At 40.6% G+C, this 16277-nt stretch overlaps 1 protein-coding gene across 1 annotated transcript in view; it reads right to left on the bottom strand.

Moving 5' to 3' along the window:
- Positions 1 to 2447: 2447 nt before the first annotated feature.
- Positions 2448 to 16277, bottom strand: part of calcrla (calcitonin receptor-like a) — a 103788-nt gene continuing 89958 nt past the window's right edge. Inside the window, exons 11-13 of the mRNA XM_034186221.1 lie at positions 13223 to 13441; positions 5414 to 5455; positions 2448 to 3517 (exon numbers count right to left, since the gene is read on the bottom strand). Coding sequence (XP_034042112.1) covers positions 3296 to 3517; positions 5414 to 5455; positions 13223 to 13441 — 483 coding nt within the window. The 3' untranslated portion in view covers positions 2448 to 3295. The remainder of the gene's footprint in view (positions 3518 to 5413; positions 5456 to 13222; positions 13442 to 16277) is intronic.

Here is a 16277-nt window from a genome sequence, read left to right as displayed (position 1 = left end):
TTTGTCATTCATACTCCATTATTGTGGTGTACAGAGGCATAACTACAAAATAAAGTCTTAATGTCCAAGTACTTTTGCACCCAACTTCACATTAAAGCCAACACTGGGGAGAAAATGTGCTTCCATGTGATCATAATGAAGTTGTTGTGTATGCGTCTGAACACACAGAAACAAACAGGAAGCTGACAGGATGTGACTCTGGCAATGAGTCACATCTCGTCGTGTATCCTTGAAAGAAAATTCAGCAAGGAGATGTCAGTAAATACTTCATGGAATTATATTTATATTAATTTTATCATTCTGAATATGTTCTGGCAAATTAACATTGTTATACACCTTTTAAGATTGATTCATGCGTCATTCATTCAGTTAGTCAAACGATGTTGCTTGCCACGCAGCAGGTGTCAACATATACCTGTCCAATTAACCCGTTTTGCCCCACTGGCAAGAATTGTTGCCGAAGTGTATCACTGTCATTTTCTACTCACAATAAAAAAAATCTCAAAGGTACTAATGCAACTTTTTCCACTTATAAAAAAATCTGGGCATAAACAGGTTAATGCCAGCCAATGTGAGACCACAAAAACTGTAATTGTGCCGCCTGTCTCTGGGGCCTGTCTTGGTTTTGGATGAATGTGAGTATGTGAGACAGGAAATTACAGAAAATGACTGTTTAGTTTGTCCCTTCTCATTGTACTGTTGCAAAACCTAAAGTGTGTAGGACCTAAACAAGTGTCAGAAATTCATACCTATCTCCAAACTGATGATGGGATGTTGGGTGCTGTCCTTTTTATTCCCTCCACCAAACCATCAAAGAGAAGCAGGAATGACAATGATCATTCTAAGATACGGCCTTGGCTGATATGTAAAGCCCCACTCATACTTTCACAGATATGCATCCTGGATGGTCAGTTTGAGCCCTTGTCTATATCTTGCAAAACTATAAGGGGTCTAGGAGGGTGTCCATGATGAAATAGGGTATTCTGTCACTGTGTAATGGAGGGATTTTTAAAAATGTAGGAAAACTTTGGCATGCTTTGGTATTGCCTTGCATTTCCATGGAGCCTGGGACATGGTCATACATGATTGCAAGCTTGTGCTAAAGTTACACTACAGGCATTTCCCTGTCTGTTAGTAGAGGATTTAATGGCCTTCTCTTTTATTATTGCTCTTTTCAGTAAGTTAAAATGTTGTCATGTGCATCTCTCCTTTGTAGGATGATCCAAATCCAATATGTATCTAGTTTCAGGGACAATACTATCAGTTATCAAGTTGTTCACCAATGAATATGGCTTTATACACCCTGAAGAAAACCATACACCCTGAGGCCGAAGGGTGTAAAAAGCCATATTCATTGGTAAAACAACTTGATAACGATTTTATCATATACCTATAAATGATAAATGTTGTATGGTTTTCTGAAGGGGGTAAAAAGCCATATTCATTGGTGAACAACTTGATAACGATTTTATCATGTACAGTGGTCCCTCGTTTATCGTGGGAGTTACGTTCTAAAAATAACCTGCGATAGGCGAAATCCGCGAAGTAGTCAGCGTTATTTTTTTACAATTATTAGAGATGTTTTAAGACTGTAAAACCCCTCACTACACACTTTATACACTTTTCTCAAACAGGCATTAACATTTTCTCACTTTTCTCTCCTGTGTAAACACTCAAAGTTCAAACCTTAGAAGAAAAAAAATTGAACGTTTTCCTATAAATAATTTTGATGGCTTTTAGAACTAACAAATTTAATTTTAACGATCAACCTACAAGGCTGGACACGTAAGAAATTATTAATAGTGACTCACCAGTATTTCACAGTTCCTCTGACCGCGCCTCTTCATCGTGGCACCGCTCCACTGTCTGGATTAGCTGATTACTCAGGTGGTATGAAAAATATTAACCGTCCGCGAAAAGGGTGTATTGCTATTTATGCTTTAGTGTTTTATCCAATCATACTGCCGTACCATTTATTGGTATATGATAATTTCTGTTATGGTACAATTAGATTTGGTATGATTTGATTTCTTGTAATATGATGCAATCTGATCCACTTCACTGTTTAATGGAAACATTCATTTTCAAAATTAGGATAAACCAAAAGTGGCATTGCTTACATCCAAATACATATTTCAGAAAAAAAAACAAAAAACAGGCACCTTCTTCAGGTTTATCTACTGTGCTGTAGTTAGCAGGTGTTGCCTCTCTTTGCCTTTTGTTCACCACTGGGGGCAGCACCAGATGGACATAGCAGTAAGTACAGCACAGAAGAAGCCCGGAAGAACAAGATAGATTTTAATCTGTCAGTATTGTGTAAATGGCATGGCATAACTTTCTCATTCTGAATTGATGACAGTATTGACAAATTGTGAAAGTTTAAACAAGTAAATGTACCATTTATATCACCTATCACTACAGGACATGATTACTTATTTATTTATTTTACCTTGCGAAGTCCATGTCCCTGTCACCAGCCTTGTGAGAGCCAATTGTGCTGATCTTTGAAATTTTATGAAAGTCTGAAGACATGGCAATAGTTTATTAAATCTAAACCATTAAAATCAAGCCATTTATCGCTTCACAGTACATTTAGTTTGACTCATGGGTCTGTATATTGATGAAGCCATATTGTTTAATTTAAAATCTATTTCAGAATCATATGTGTGAATTGCCAAACCCCTATTTTCAACATAAATATACTGAAACATCAACAAACACAAGTCATTCGGCAACATCTTCTTAAATTCAGCTTACAGTGATGCTGCCATCAACCAGTTCTTTGATCTATTCATAAAACAGCAGCAAGTCAGAGGTCTAAATGCAAACACAAGCATAAGCATCTATAACATAACTAGCGGCGTCATTTAGCTACAACCATAAACCAGCTTTTCTAATAGTTTTGTAATAATAAACCCAGGAAAATAATTATTGGTTTGGCACAAACCGCATCAAAAGAATTCAAAGATGATTTCTGTCCACATTACCTCAATAACAGTTAAAATCCATCTCAAAAATGACATTCTGTGAACGTCAATGTGTTTCTGTGGAGATCAGCATGATTAAAGGGCCGGTGTCAGTATAATGGAGGGGAATAAAAACACCACACTTTGCTTCAAGTGGGTTGAGGCGCGTGTATAAAATCCTTCTCTTCATGTCTCACGTCCCACATGGTATCAGAGGAAGTGAGTTCTCGCTCCCTCTGCATCGCTACTCGCCGTGGATATCCACATGCATACACGCACACACGCTGCATTTATAGAGGTGGGGGGGTAGGGCGAGAAGATCGCCACAGTCAGGCGAAGGGATTGTCTGATTTGAAGAAGGAGGTGTCGGTGTCGTGGCAGCCCTTGCCGTTCATGTGTTCTGTGTGTCCGTCGATGCTGTAGCAGCCCTGCACCTCGGTGATGGAGGAAGCTGTGTAGGAGGCTGACCGCAGGGCGTCTGAGTGGGTTCCTACGCTGCTTCCAAACTGGATTTGATACTGATTCCAGTGCCTCCTCAGTACCCCCTGGACCTAATCACATGAACAGGATTTCATACATAAACGGGAACACTCTTCACTGAGTACATGACAATACAGTTTAGAAGACATTTGTTTCTCTATTAAAGGTGTCATATTGTGCAAAGCTATTTTTATGTACCTTCAACAGTTTCATATGGTTTGAAGTTTGTGTTAAACATAGACTGAATATGTAATAGGTAAAAACTCCATTACGTAAGACACAGGTTTTCTGGAGAGCTGGTTTGAAGCCCCAATGGGTGGGTGCCAGATGTCGCCATCTTGGTAATGCCTGACACCTGGCTAACACATAAATGGGCGTGGTCAAGACCAGCATGACCTGGGAGGGACAAATGAAGGCCATACATGCCCACCTATCTCTTAATTACCAAGCCAGCTAAAGCGGGCAGGTTGTTCATTTGTATTTGTGTGTTTAACTCAGACATATTTTTGTGGAGTGGGTGATGGTTTCCATCCACAATGAGTGGCTAGGGTGCAGGTATTAAAGAACTCACTCACTCACTCACTCATCTTCAACCGCTTACTCCAATTAAGGGTCACGGGGGTCTGGAGTCTATCCCAACACTCACAGGGCATGAGGCAGGGTACAGACACCAGTCTGTCGCAGGGTCACACATAGACAAACAAATATATTCACACCCATACACACACCGCTGGTCAATTTCAACTTTCCAATCCACCTAACCTGCATGTCTGTGGATGTGGGAGGAAGCCAGAGCACCCGGAGAGAACCCACACAAACACAGAGGGAAGATCATGCAAACTCCACACAGAAAGGCCACAAGTTGGTATAGATCCCATGACCTTCTTGCTGTGAGGCAACAGTGCAAACCACTAAGCCACCGTGTTGCTCTATTAAAAAATCTCTGAGCGGCATGTTGCGTCAATAATAATAATAAAAAAAAATCATCAATGTAGCTAATTTCATCAAGCTAGTGATACCTACTAATGAGTGCTAATGCTCTTAACATGCAAATGAAATACTAATATTTCCCTGAATAGAAAATACTGGAGCACAGATTTCTTAGATGGTCTGTTAGTACATGTAATTGCACAACAAACTGTATTATCTCAGATATTTAAAATGTTCAGAAAGGACAACGCAGCAGAGTCCACAGCAACAAGCAGCCTCTGCTACCAGCTGGCGCAGGTACATGCCAACTGTTACTTAAGGCATAAATGAATGAGACACATAAAATAAATAAAAAAAATAAAAAATAACTACAGAGACCAAAACTGTTTTTTTTTTTTTTTGTACCAGGCTGTGAACATTTATTTCTATTGTAAAGTTGGATATTTTAACATGGGTGTCTACGAGAATTGACTCACTTTTGAAACTAACCTGAAGTGGCCATTCAAGGCACTGCAGGTTTTTGGCAGGTCTGAACTGGCTTCATTTTTCAGCACTGGGATGCTGGAATGTGGCCCAAAGTCCCAAAATTCTACATATGTGCAGGTAGAACCTTGTGATCATCAAAAGCTAGGCTTCAAATTGTTCAGCTTAGACTTATGCAACATATGTCACAGAGGATTAAACTGTATTTGCCCTCCAATTTACTCTGAGACATGCCCACATGGAATTATTTCCTAATTCTTCCATCTTAGAAAACATTTGGAGAATTTGGAACTAAACAGGATATAACATGCAAAATTGATCATTACGGGACGTGCTGTCCATAGCTGCTGCCCAGTCACATAAATAATTTTGAGTTTGCAGGAAAATACTGGGAGGACCAGGAATTGCGTGCAAAGCATTCCACAGATAAACCACCATCTCATGAGATGTATGCTCAGGGGGTCTGATCATGCATGAGAAACACTGACATGCACATCTTAAAAAAAAAATTAAAAATTAAAAAGTAGAGAAAATGGGCAAAAAACCCAACTTACTTCTCCATTGAAAAAGCAGAAAATGGTGGCCACCAGCAGACCCTGGAATGGAAAACAAATGAGATTTAATACCTGAAAGGACAAAATGGGCAATGTCTTTGAAGAAGAGCCCGAGAGTTCTATTTGTACATATCATGAGCACACACACTCACACACAAATACATACACACTGCTCAAAAAAATTAAAGGAACACTTTGAAAACAGGTCAGATCTCAATGTGAGAAAAAAAAAATCATGCAGGATATCTTTCCTGATATGGGCTGGATAATGTGGTAGAAAGGAAAGGATGCCACGTTTGGAAATGAAAACTGTCAACCTACAGAGGGCTGAATTCAAAGACCTCCTGTAAATCAAAGCGAAAAAATGATGTGGCAGGCTTGGACATTTTGCCAGCATTTCACTGCAGCACCTCAAAATGGTACTCAGTGGTTTGTATGGCCTCCACATACTTGTACGTGTGCCTAACAGCGTCAGGGCATGCTCCAAATGAGATGATAGATGGTGTCTTGGGGGATCTCCTCTCAGATCTGGACCCCAGATGGAATGGTCCCCCCTAAAAATCGGTGCGCCTGTTGCATGTGCGTATGTGCACAACAGTGGTGATGGGTATTGTTTATTTTCAGGAAAGTTAGCCCCACCTGAGTTTCTCACTTTGCCGCCGAAGTGCACCCTCATGAAATCTATTTCTGATTTTTTGTTCAGAGACATTCACACCAGTGGCCTGCTGGTGGTCATTTTGTAGGGCTCTGGCAGCGCTCGTCCTGTTCCTCCTTGGGGAAAGGAGCAGATAGCGGTCCTCCCTTACCAAAAAGTAGTATATGCAAGTATGTTTGAAGTATACTTCCAGTTTACTTTTTATATACTTATCAGTACTATTTTTTGGTAAGGGCTGCTGATGGGTTAAGGACCTTCTGAGGCCCTTTCCAACTCTTCTAGAGTAACTGGCTGTCCCCTGGAATCTCCTCCATGCTCTTGAGACTGTGCTGGGACAGACCGCAAACCGGCAATGGTCCAGCTCCTCCAGGATGTGCCATCTAGGATCCAAGCTAGTTCCATGGTGTGGTGGATGTGGTGACTTGTGGCACCAGCACATGCTCCCAAACTTGACTTTCACTGGGTGTTGAAATGGCAGCAGCAGTGACACTTATTTACACAGTGCATAAGCACTCCAGCAACCGTACATTTAGCATTCTTGCAAGATTTGAGCTGAGCGGTGGTCAGGCACCAGCACTGGGCACCACATGGAAGGTTACATGCAAGACAGTTCAGCCTGCTGCTCAAGAGAATCACAACCTTCCCCGTGTTTGGACAGAGCAGGATGATCAGATAACATCCAGCTAATATTCCGTCCCCTTCAGCTTAGATAATTCATGCCTTCCTTCCTGCAGTGCTTCCCTGAGCTACAGTATAAACAAAGGATGATACGAACCTTTGGGTTTGACTAAATGCTTTCAAAGTCATGTGTTCTACTTCAGTGAGATGATCATGTCAGGATTTTCTTGGAATAAATTTCTATGTTGAATTGGAGGAGCGACACAAAGAATTGATAAAGGATTATTTATTGTACATTATAAGATATTTAAAGATTAGACAGTGCCTCAGCAGGGTAAATGTGGAACAATACACACAAAAAGACACAACATAATGTGATTTGCCTTTTTTATGTGAATGCTCTCTTGACGAAGACTTTTGTGCAACAAATGGTGTGTAACCTAGATTAGAAATTTACCTTCATGTTTAATCTGGCAATTTAACAAAAGTTACTCAACTGCTAAAACACGTTCAGTGCATAAATTACAAATTCTAAGTGCTGTTTTGGCTCCACAAAACATTATGTAATGCAAACCTTTCTACTACCACACAAGTTGTTTGTGTATCTTTTTTCAGCTCTACAGATGTTGCGGGCGGTAATATGAGGGAACACATCCATAAACCTTATTAAAGAGGTCCAGAGGAATAGGCAGGGCTGGAAACTTTGGCACTGAGTGACTTACAAACAATTCTGATGCTATTGTGTTGCCAATCATCACACACAAACCCTTACCAAAAAGTAGTATATGCAAGTATGTTTCAAGTATACTTCTAGTTTACTTTTTATATACTTATCAGTACTATTTTTTGGTAAGGGAATACTTGCTGTCACAGCTGTAAGGTTAAATTTGCAGTAAAATTGCCAACTGCCTAGAATCTTAATGTTACCGGAGTTGTTGTCAAAATACATCATGTTCTTACAAATGAGTTGAAAAACACATTTAAAAGCCATGTATATGCTAGTTATCTGAACTAGCTTACAAGGCAAGTCAGTGTATCAAGTGGGCTAAGCTATTTAGCTTGCAAGCCCATTAGCAAAATAACTTTAGACTGTTCATGAAAAGAGTGTATTGGACCTAGTTTTTAAATGTATCTGAAAGATGTCTTAAAGGTCATTTCGCACTGAAATCATAATTTAGATTTAGGCTGTTAGTGACCATCCGATGATACACCAGGATTACTTTGTGCACTTCTGTGACCGGTGTCAAAGTACGTATACAGCATTTGCAACAAACAGCTACTGAAACTGACGAAAACAAAGTACTCATGTGTTTCTGACAGCAGTGACATAACTTTTAGTAATATCCTAGCATGCACTTCAATGTAATGTAGCTGCTAACGTTAAAAAGGGAGTCACAGATTAATTCCAAAGTCTACATAAGTGTGTTGCCGTGTTATGACTAGTTTGTAAGTAATAATTGTACATTTTAATGCAGTCATGGTAAAAGGAGCAGTCCTGAGAAGACTTATTGCACCTACATGGACATTAGTCATAAATGCAGCCTGTTAAAAACAGTTTCTGCTAAATGCTCAGCTTTGTGCAGGCTTATAAGTATTGTCATCAATATAACTGAAAAAAAAATGAATCTGTGTAATCAAAAAGCCTGGAAAATAGCAGAAAGTTCGCACGTTAAAATGGTGTGCTGCTCTGCACAGATCAAGATACAAAATCTGACAGACTCTCAAAGTAAAATAAAAATAATGCCTACCAGCTCCACTGAGGAGAACAAAATACAAAAGTGGAACAAAAAACTGAACAGGGCACTCACCCACTTGTATAATAATTTACAAGATTAAATATGTAAAGTCCACACCATGAAAGACTCCCTACACATGGATTGCCTGAGCAATTGCCAGCCAGAGAACATTTACAGGTCCACTAAGTCCTCACACATGATCACCTGTGATTTCTGGCCGGAGAGTCCCCACAGATGAATCACCTGCAGTCACCAACCGGAGAACAATGTTCAAGACCACTCTAAGTCCTCACACACAGATTGCGCGCACTCGCCGGTCGGAGAATAATGTCTAACTGCAGCTCTGTTGTCAGTTCCTCAAGTTCTCCCACAATTCTGGCATGTTAAAGTCCAGTATCTCTTGAAAATAACATCTCATAACTTTTTCCAATGTAAGAAATACATCTGCGTTTTCAGGAATTCTGAAAAAAAACTGTCGTGGAGACAGTCTAGGCCATAAAACAGCATCCTGGGACACAAACAGCAGCGTCACCACACGTTAGGTTCCAAAATTCGACAGACTATGAAAAAGTTAAAGAGTTTCGGGGTGAAGTGTCTCATCTCCTCTGTAAATCCAAGCCATCACTTTCAAATGAGAGCTCAGAAGCTTTGTCATTGGACAAAGCCACATTTGTTTCACTCTGTCTGTCAGCCATTGGGATGTTTCTGCTTATGTTAAGATGTACGTTACATACCAAGAATTGCAGAGTAAGGTGTTTTGTGGAAATGCACTGGTTAACTCGCTCAGCGAGAGAGATAATTAGCAATAAAATACATCAGAAGCCACTAATTATTAGCACATGTGTTCGGCTAGACTTACACTCATGAATATTTTGATGTTGTGTTGCTAACTGGCATGTTAAATAACGTGCAACATGTCTTTTAAGCTGTTTTTTTTTTTTGAGAAGTTAATTTGTTTGATTTATTGTGTTTTTCATTTTATCATGCCATTAGGGGTTTTGAGTTGAATTTATATCTAAAATACATTTTAAGTAATGTCATTGTATAGTCTTTTAACAAGAGAGATAAATTGTAAATAATAAACTCAACCTTGTACTTTTGAACCACTGTTTCTGCCTCTTTTGCAAAAGGACCTGAGCACCATATTGCTGTTAGTTCAATTAAAAACATTCCCTGGGTGTAATTCCCAGGGTGGCATTATTTAGGGCCCCTTCACACATAGTACGAATAAGTACAAATCAGGGGGAATCATGGCAGAACAGCTGATATGAGCGAAACATGAAAACATCAAGCCGACGGGCAGGCGTGAACGAACCCACTGTGACGGTGTTGTGCGAGCAGGACCACGGCACGAGCAACTGAGACGTGGTACACCAATAAAAGAACAATAAAATACAACCCCAATTCCAATGAAGTTGGGACGTTGTGTAAAATGTGAATAAAAACAGATTACAATGATTTGCAAATCCTCTTCAACCTATATTCAGTTGAATACACCACAAAGACAAGATATTTAATGTTCAAACTGATAGACTTTATTGTTTTTGTGCAAATATTTGCTCATTTTGAAATGGATGCCTGCAACACATTTCAAAAAAGTTGGAACGGGGCAACAAAAGACTGGGAAAGTTGATGAATGCTCAAAGAACACCTAATTTGGAAAAAAGTGAGTGTCATGATTTGGTATAAAAGGATCAACCCCAAAAGGCTCAACCATTCACAAGCAAAGATGGATGAGGATCACCACTTTGTGAACAACTGCATGAAAAAAATAGTCCAACAGTTTAAGATGAGATGAGGTATACTTTATTGATCTCACAGTGGAGAAATTATGTTTACACTCCAGTTACCTCAGACAGCAATTAGTCCACAATTATTACTTGTTTACCGTAATAATGGCACACATCAGAATTAAAGACAGCACATACACATTTGACATTGTTTATGCGCACAAAGTTTGAAGAAGTCCATTATCCAAATTGAGGCAAGTGGGTGAAGGCCACGCAGCAACCCTGAGATGCACCACCGTCAGCTTGGGGGGAGGAACAGGGACCACCTGCAGCGAAAACTGCACCGCCCCCGCAGAAGGGAGAAGGAATGACGTGAGCAGAAGCCAGAGTGGGGGGTGTTTGATGGGGGTAGGAGGGGGGTGGGGGAAGGGAATGGAGCATGCTTCAGTCCTATGAAAACAGTTTATTGTCTTTGTGAGTTGAGATAAGAAACAGCCAAATGTTCCCCAGGCCGAAGACAGGCCGAACAATGTTTCTCAACATTCAATTGCAAGGAATTTAGGGATTCCATCATTTACAGTCTATAATATAATCAGAAGATTCAGAGAATCTAGAGATCTTTCTACACGTAAGCGGCAAGGCCGAAAACCAACATTGAATGCCCGTGACCATGGATCCCTCAGGCGGCACTGCATTAAAAACCAACATCATTGTGTAAAGGATCTTACCGCATGGGCTCAGGAACACTTCAGAAAACTATTGTCAGTTAACACAGTTCATCGCTACATCTACAAGTGCAAGTTAAAACTCTACCATGCAAAGCGAAAGCCATACATCAAAAACATCCAGAAACGCCGCCACCTTCTCTGGGCCAGAGATCATTTAAAATGGACAGACGCAAAGTGGAAAATTGTGCTGTGGCCTGATGAGTCCACGTTTCAAATTGTTTTTGGAAATCATGGATGTTGTGTCCTCCGGACAAAAGAGGAAAAAGACCATCCAGATTGTTACCGGCGCAAAGTTCAAAAGCCAGGATCTGTGATGGTATGGGGGTGTGTTAGTGCCCATGGCATGGGCAACTTACACATTTCAGCAAGACAATGCCAAGCCACATTCTGCATGTGTTACCACAGCGTGGCTTCATAGTAAAAGAGTGCAGGTACTAGACTGGCCTGCCTGTAGTCCAGACCTGTTGCCCATTGAAAATGTGTGGCGCATTATGAAGCGCAAAATACGACAATGGAGACCCCGGACTGTTGACAACTGAAGTCATACATCAAGCAAGAATGGGAAAGAATTACACCTACAAAGCTTCAACAATTAGTGTCCTCAGTTCCCAAACACATATTCAGTGCTGTTAGAAGGAAAGGTGATGTAACACAGTGATAAACATACCACTGTCCCAACTTTTTTGAAATGTGTTGCAGGCATCCATTTCAAAATGAGCAAATATTTGCACAAAAACAATAAAGTTTATCAGTTTGAACATTAAATATCTTGTCTTTGTGGTGTATTCAATTGAATATAGGATGAAGAGGATTTGCAAATCATTGTATTCTGTTTTTATTTACATTTTACACAACGTCCCAACTTCATTGGAATTGAGGTTGCAAAAACCAGCTGTATAATTAGTGAACATCGCTGGGTTGATATAAATAATAAGTATAAGGGATCGCAATACAGCACACCGCGGTTAAACACCCTAGTTAATTAAAAAATTATTGCCACTCACGGGATTCAAACCTGCAATTTACAAAAGCTTTGATTACCAGACAAAAACTTTACCACTGTAACTTTTACTTTTGTAAACTTTACCACTTTACCACTACAATAACTGTCTTACAACAGGAGCGTGAAGTGGCTAAAATCAACAAGCAGATAAACATACTTTTTAAAAAAAAGAGGAAAAAAGTGCTGTGATAACTGACCAATCGGCATTTGTTATGGTGTATCTCTGCTGATACGTGACTGAAAGTGGTGTATTTGTTGCACTGTTGGCTTGTCATATAATCCTGCAGCGTGCGACTCACAGGACAAGCAAATTGGGCCGGGCCCGCGCGTGTCTGGCCCAACACGCGTGTCCTGTCAGACAGACGTAACATTCAGATCGCCTGCTGCATGCTCACATGAACTGATGGTCCGTTTCTCCAGCCCGTCGCAAAAGTGCTATGTGTTTTTATGTATTTCCACGTGAGGATAACAAGCACACACGTGAATGTCCGCCAAAACACGGTACGTATTCTGCAGCTGTGACGTCCAGAACCAGAGATGTCTCAACAGCTGTTGGCAGCCAGCCAAGCCCCCGCCCATTCAGTGCACAGACCAAGGTGTCACTCTGTGATCAGATGAGCGGCGCCTCACCTGCGGGAGGGAACCACACACACACACACACGTGTTGGGGGGGGGGGGGGGCGCAAAACACAAGTACACAAGAGTGGGGGGAGCAGACACTCTGACACACCACATGCGTACTTATCAACTTCACAGTTGCGGGGGCACTTAGGCAAATTTCACAGCCTGCTCAAAAGTGATTGTTTGCTGACAGTGCGAATGCCCACACATTTTCTAAGTGCCAAGTGAACAGTGCAGATGTTCGTGTGTGTCACCTGGAATTTGGCCGACACCTGCCGCGAGAGGGATCAAATGGGCTCTCACAGGGCACTCTCTGTCTTTCAGCCGCTGGTGTGCACAAATAGTTGTAGCAACAGGTGTACAGGGCATTAGAGGCAGCTACGATTTTACACGTATTGCATATGATTCCTGCTTCATGTGCAATTTGACCACATTCGTACTATGTGTGAAGGTGCACTTAGCAACAATATATCATCTACACTGCCCTAATCACCCATTTTGTATATTGCCATTTTTGGCAATAAAAACTTATTCTTTCAATCTATGTGGTTCATCAAAATTCACTGGGTGCAGCCGGGTTTGTCCTGATATGTTCTTTTAATTTGGTGAGTAAAGATTATTGTGTTTGAATGACTGTCTCCACAAACTGGTTGGAATGAACTCACCCACTAATCTACATTTTCTTTTTTGCTGTCCATGAACAGAGCACATATGTTACCTGGTAATGCATGAGTATGTGCATGATGTAGTCGTATATTTCTGAAGACACCCGTCCTTCTGGCTTGTATGGAAGCAGCACGTACTGAATCCCCAGAAGAGGAACCAGGATGAGGGTCGCTCTCACAGCCTTCATGTAGAGGCTGGACTCTGCTTGATGGGTCACTTTCAGTTTGGTGATGAGCACCCGCACGATATTAAGCAGAAAAAACAGATTGACCTGGATAGTGAGGAGCAAAGAAACAATCTTAATTAATAATAAATGAGCAAATTATCCTGGTAATTAACTTCTGTTACAACTAGTTACTTAAGATTTATCTCCATACCCACTCAAAATGTAAATCTGTAAGCATATTAAATTTTAATAGACACCATAAATATTTCAACCCCATAATATTTTCAACCCCGTACACTACATTCAGCATGATATCTTTTACTCTGAAGCTTTGGGGATGTCTAAAAGCATATTCATCAAAACTATTAGGCAGAGAAAGGTGAATATAAACAAAATCTAATCATTCATTACCTATAAATGGAAAATGGACTGCATTTCAAAATGCTTTACTATGATATTTCTTATTCCATTTATAGAACCCAACTGAGGGGAGGTGAGGGTCTAGTGGTTAAGCACTGGGCTTGAGACAGTTGTTCACGGACACCGAGTGATTTCCATGTAAAATAAGAACCCTCTAGTCATGAAATTGGAAATTGCTCCAAGCTGAGCAACATCCAATTTGCCTCAAAATGACATACCCAATATTAAGACGTTACTCTTGAACATATAAAACATTTGGGTTGAGGTGGCTTCAAGTATAGTCATTTTCAAGTTCAAAACACTAAAATAATTGGAGAAAGGATTTTACTTCAAGTTATGCACTTTTTTTTGAAAATGGTGGTTACAATGACTGTGATGTTGGGGAAGATCCAGTGCAGGGACGCTGGAAGTCAGAGCTTGGGGTGCTGAGAGAGAGTCTCAGCTATATAATGATCATATTTAATGCTGTGCAGCAATACAGTATTTTTGTAATTTTAGTGCAATTTACAGTATAAATTTGCAAAAATATCTCCTGAAACCTGAACACAGGTCTCGCAAAAGGTGAATATCATTCATGGTATATATATTTTTTCAGTTCATGGATTTCATTTTACGGATCAATTACTGAAGGAAATCTTTATCACAAACCCTATCACCGTAAAAACTTTTTTTTTTTTTGTTGGTCTGGTTTTTTTTTTTGGGGGGGGGGGGGGGGTGTTCACTACAGCCGGTGAGGCTGAGAGGTGATCCGAGCGAGCTCTCGCTTCTGGTGTCAAGCGCCCGACCTGCTCTGGGGACAATGTGATCAGGTGAGGAGTTTGACTGGGGCGGTACATCTGACAAACAGTAACATAGGTGTCAAACTCAGGGAGGACAGAAACCTCCCCTGGAGACTCCAGTGAAGTTAGAAAGATATTCACAGATATGAAGTTCATGGCTCAATAATCTTAAGAGAAATGTAGAAAAACAAACAATGCTAGTTTCTAATGTCACGAAGGTAGATTATGAGCTACCTTCAGCGGCTGAAGATGTGTGAGTGAGTTGTTTGGTAATGCCTGTACCATGACAGCAGAACAAAGGTCCAAGTCTTTATGGTCCTAGTTCTTTCCATCTTACTGTATGGATGTGAGACATGGATGCTAACCACAGAGCAGTACTAGGTCTCTTTAAAGGATCCTTAGATAAAGCTGGAATGATTTTGTGTCAAACAAATAGTTCTTTTTAGAAGCCCAGATGGAGTGTAGCATTTGTATTGTAAGGGAATGTCAGCTCTGAAAATTTTGCCAGGTGCCGCACTTGTCTGTAAATGGTATAGTGTATGGGTGCCTCACTCCACTAAATAGAATCGGCAAAAAGTACACCAAAGTATTACCTGGCTGTGACAGATAAATGGCTACATTTAAGTGGTGGGGATGGATCAGTTGTCTGCCTGAGTGGTTGCAATGCAGGACCCAACGTAGCTCCGTAGTGTAGTGGATACAGCAATCAGTGGCATTAGCGCAGTAACAGTCACAGGGGTGCTAATGCCTATCCCAGCGATCAATGGCAGAAAGGGGGGGTCACCCTGGACAGGCCACCTGTTTATTGCAGAGCTGCCTGACCTAAGTACACAAACTCTAATTGTAGAAGTTTTTGGAATTATGGAAAAACCATGTCAAATTGCAGTGAAGGACTTTAAAATTTAAAGCCCTCCCAGATGCGATGTCATCATGAAATCAAAGAACCATTTTTTTCTCATGGAAATGAATTGTAATTTCGGTCCATGTTTATCAATATCATGGCATTGTAAAATGTATTTGTGTTAATTTTGTCCCAGAGAAGGTAGGATTACTGTTTATATTCACATATTATCACATAATGTTACATAGAATTTTGTCGGAAAATAGCATTTAGAAAATGTCATGAATACTAGTTACAGGAGGCTGAACCTGGCCACGGGCTGTTCTGGTAGACAGGTGGCAGACTGCATTATCTATGAACCAAAGGTTTGTTCTTTCATCTCCTGCCTTCAAGTGACTTGATCTGGTGTGAGACAATTAACTCCAAATTGGGTTTGAGTGTAGTCCAACACCTTGTATGGATGTTCTTGATATCAATGAAAGCATGAATGTGAAAGTAAATAAGACCCTTCAGCTTCTCCCTTGTTTGCACTCGAGGTCGCTACAGCAAATCCAAGGTACATCTGCATGTTGAATTAGCACAGGTTTTACGCCAGATGTCTTTCTTGACGCAACTACACATTACATGGAGGAATGTGGTAGGGGTGGGGTTTGAACCAAGAACCTTCTGCACTGAAACCAAGTGCTCCAACCACTTGGCCACCACCCCACAGAAAGGATGAATGTAAGATGATTGTAATTAATTTTTAGTGTCTTTGCTCAGGTAGAAACATAATCCATGGAAGCTGAACAACACGTTATGCATCTGAAACCCAAAAACACCCACGATAAAATTCCACAAGGTAGACCATTTACAGACTGCTGTACTCCTCTGAGAATTTTAGGAAGCCACAGTTCTCAGC

The sequence above is a fragment of the Thalassophryne amazonica genome, chromosome 14 (genome assembly GCF_902500255.1).
Source record: "Thalassophryne amazonica chromosome 14, fThaAma1.1, whole genome shotgun sequence".
NCBI lineage: Eukaryota > Metazoa > Chordata > Actinopteri > Batrachoidiformes > Batrachoididae > Thalassophryne > Thalassophryne amazonica.
Note: the sequence above shows the minus strand (reverse complement) of the source record. Positions and strands in the feature narration are given on the sequence as shown.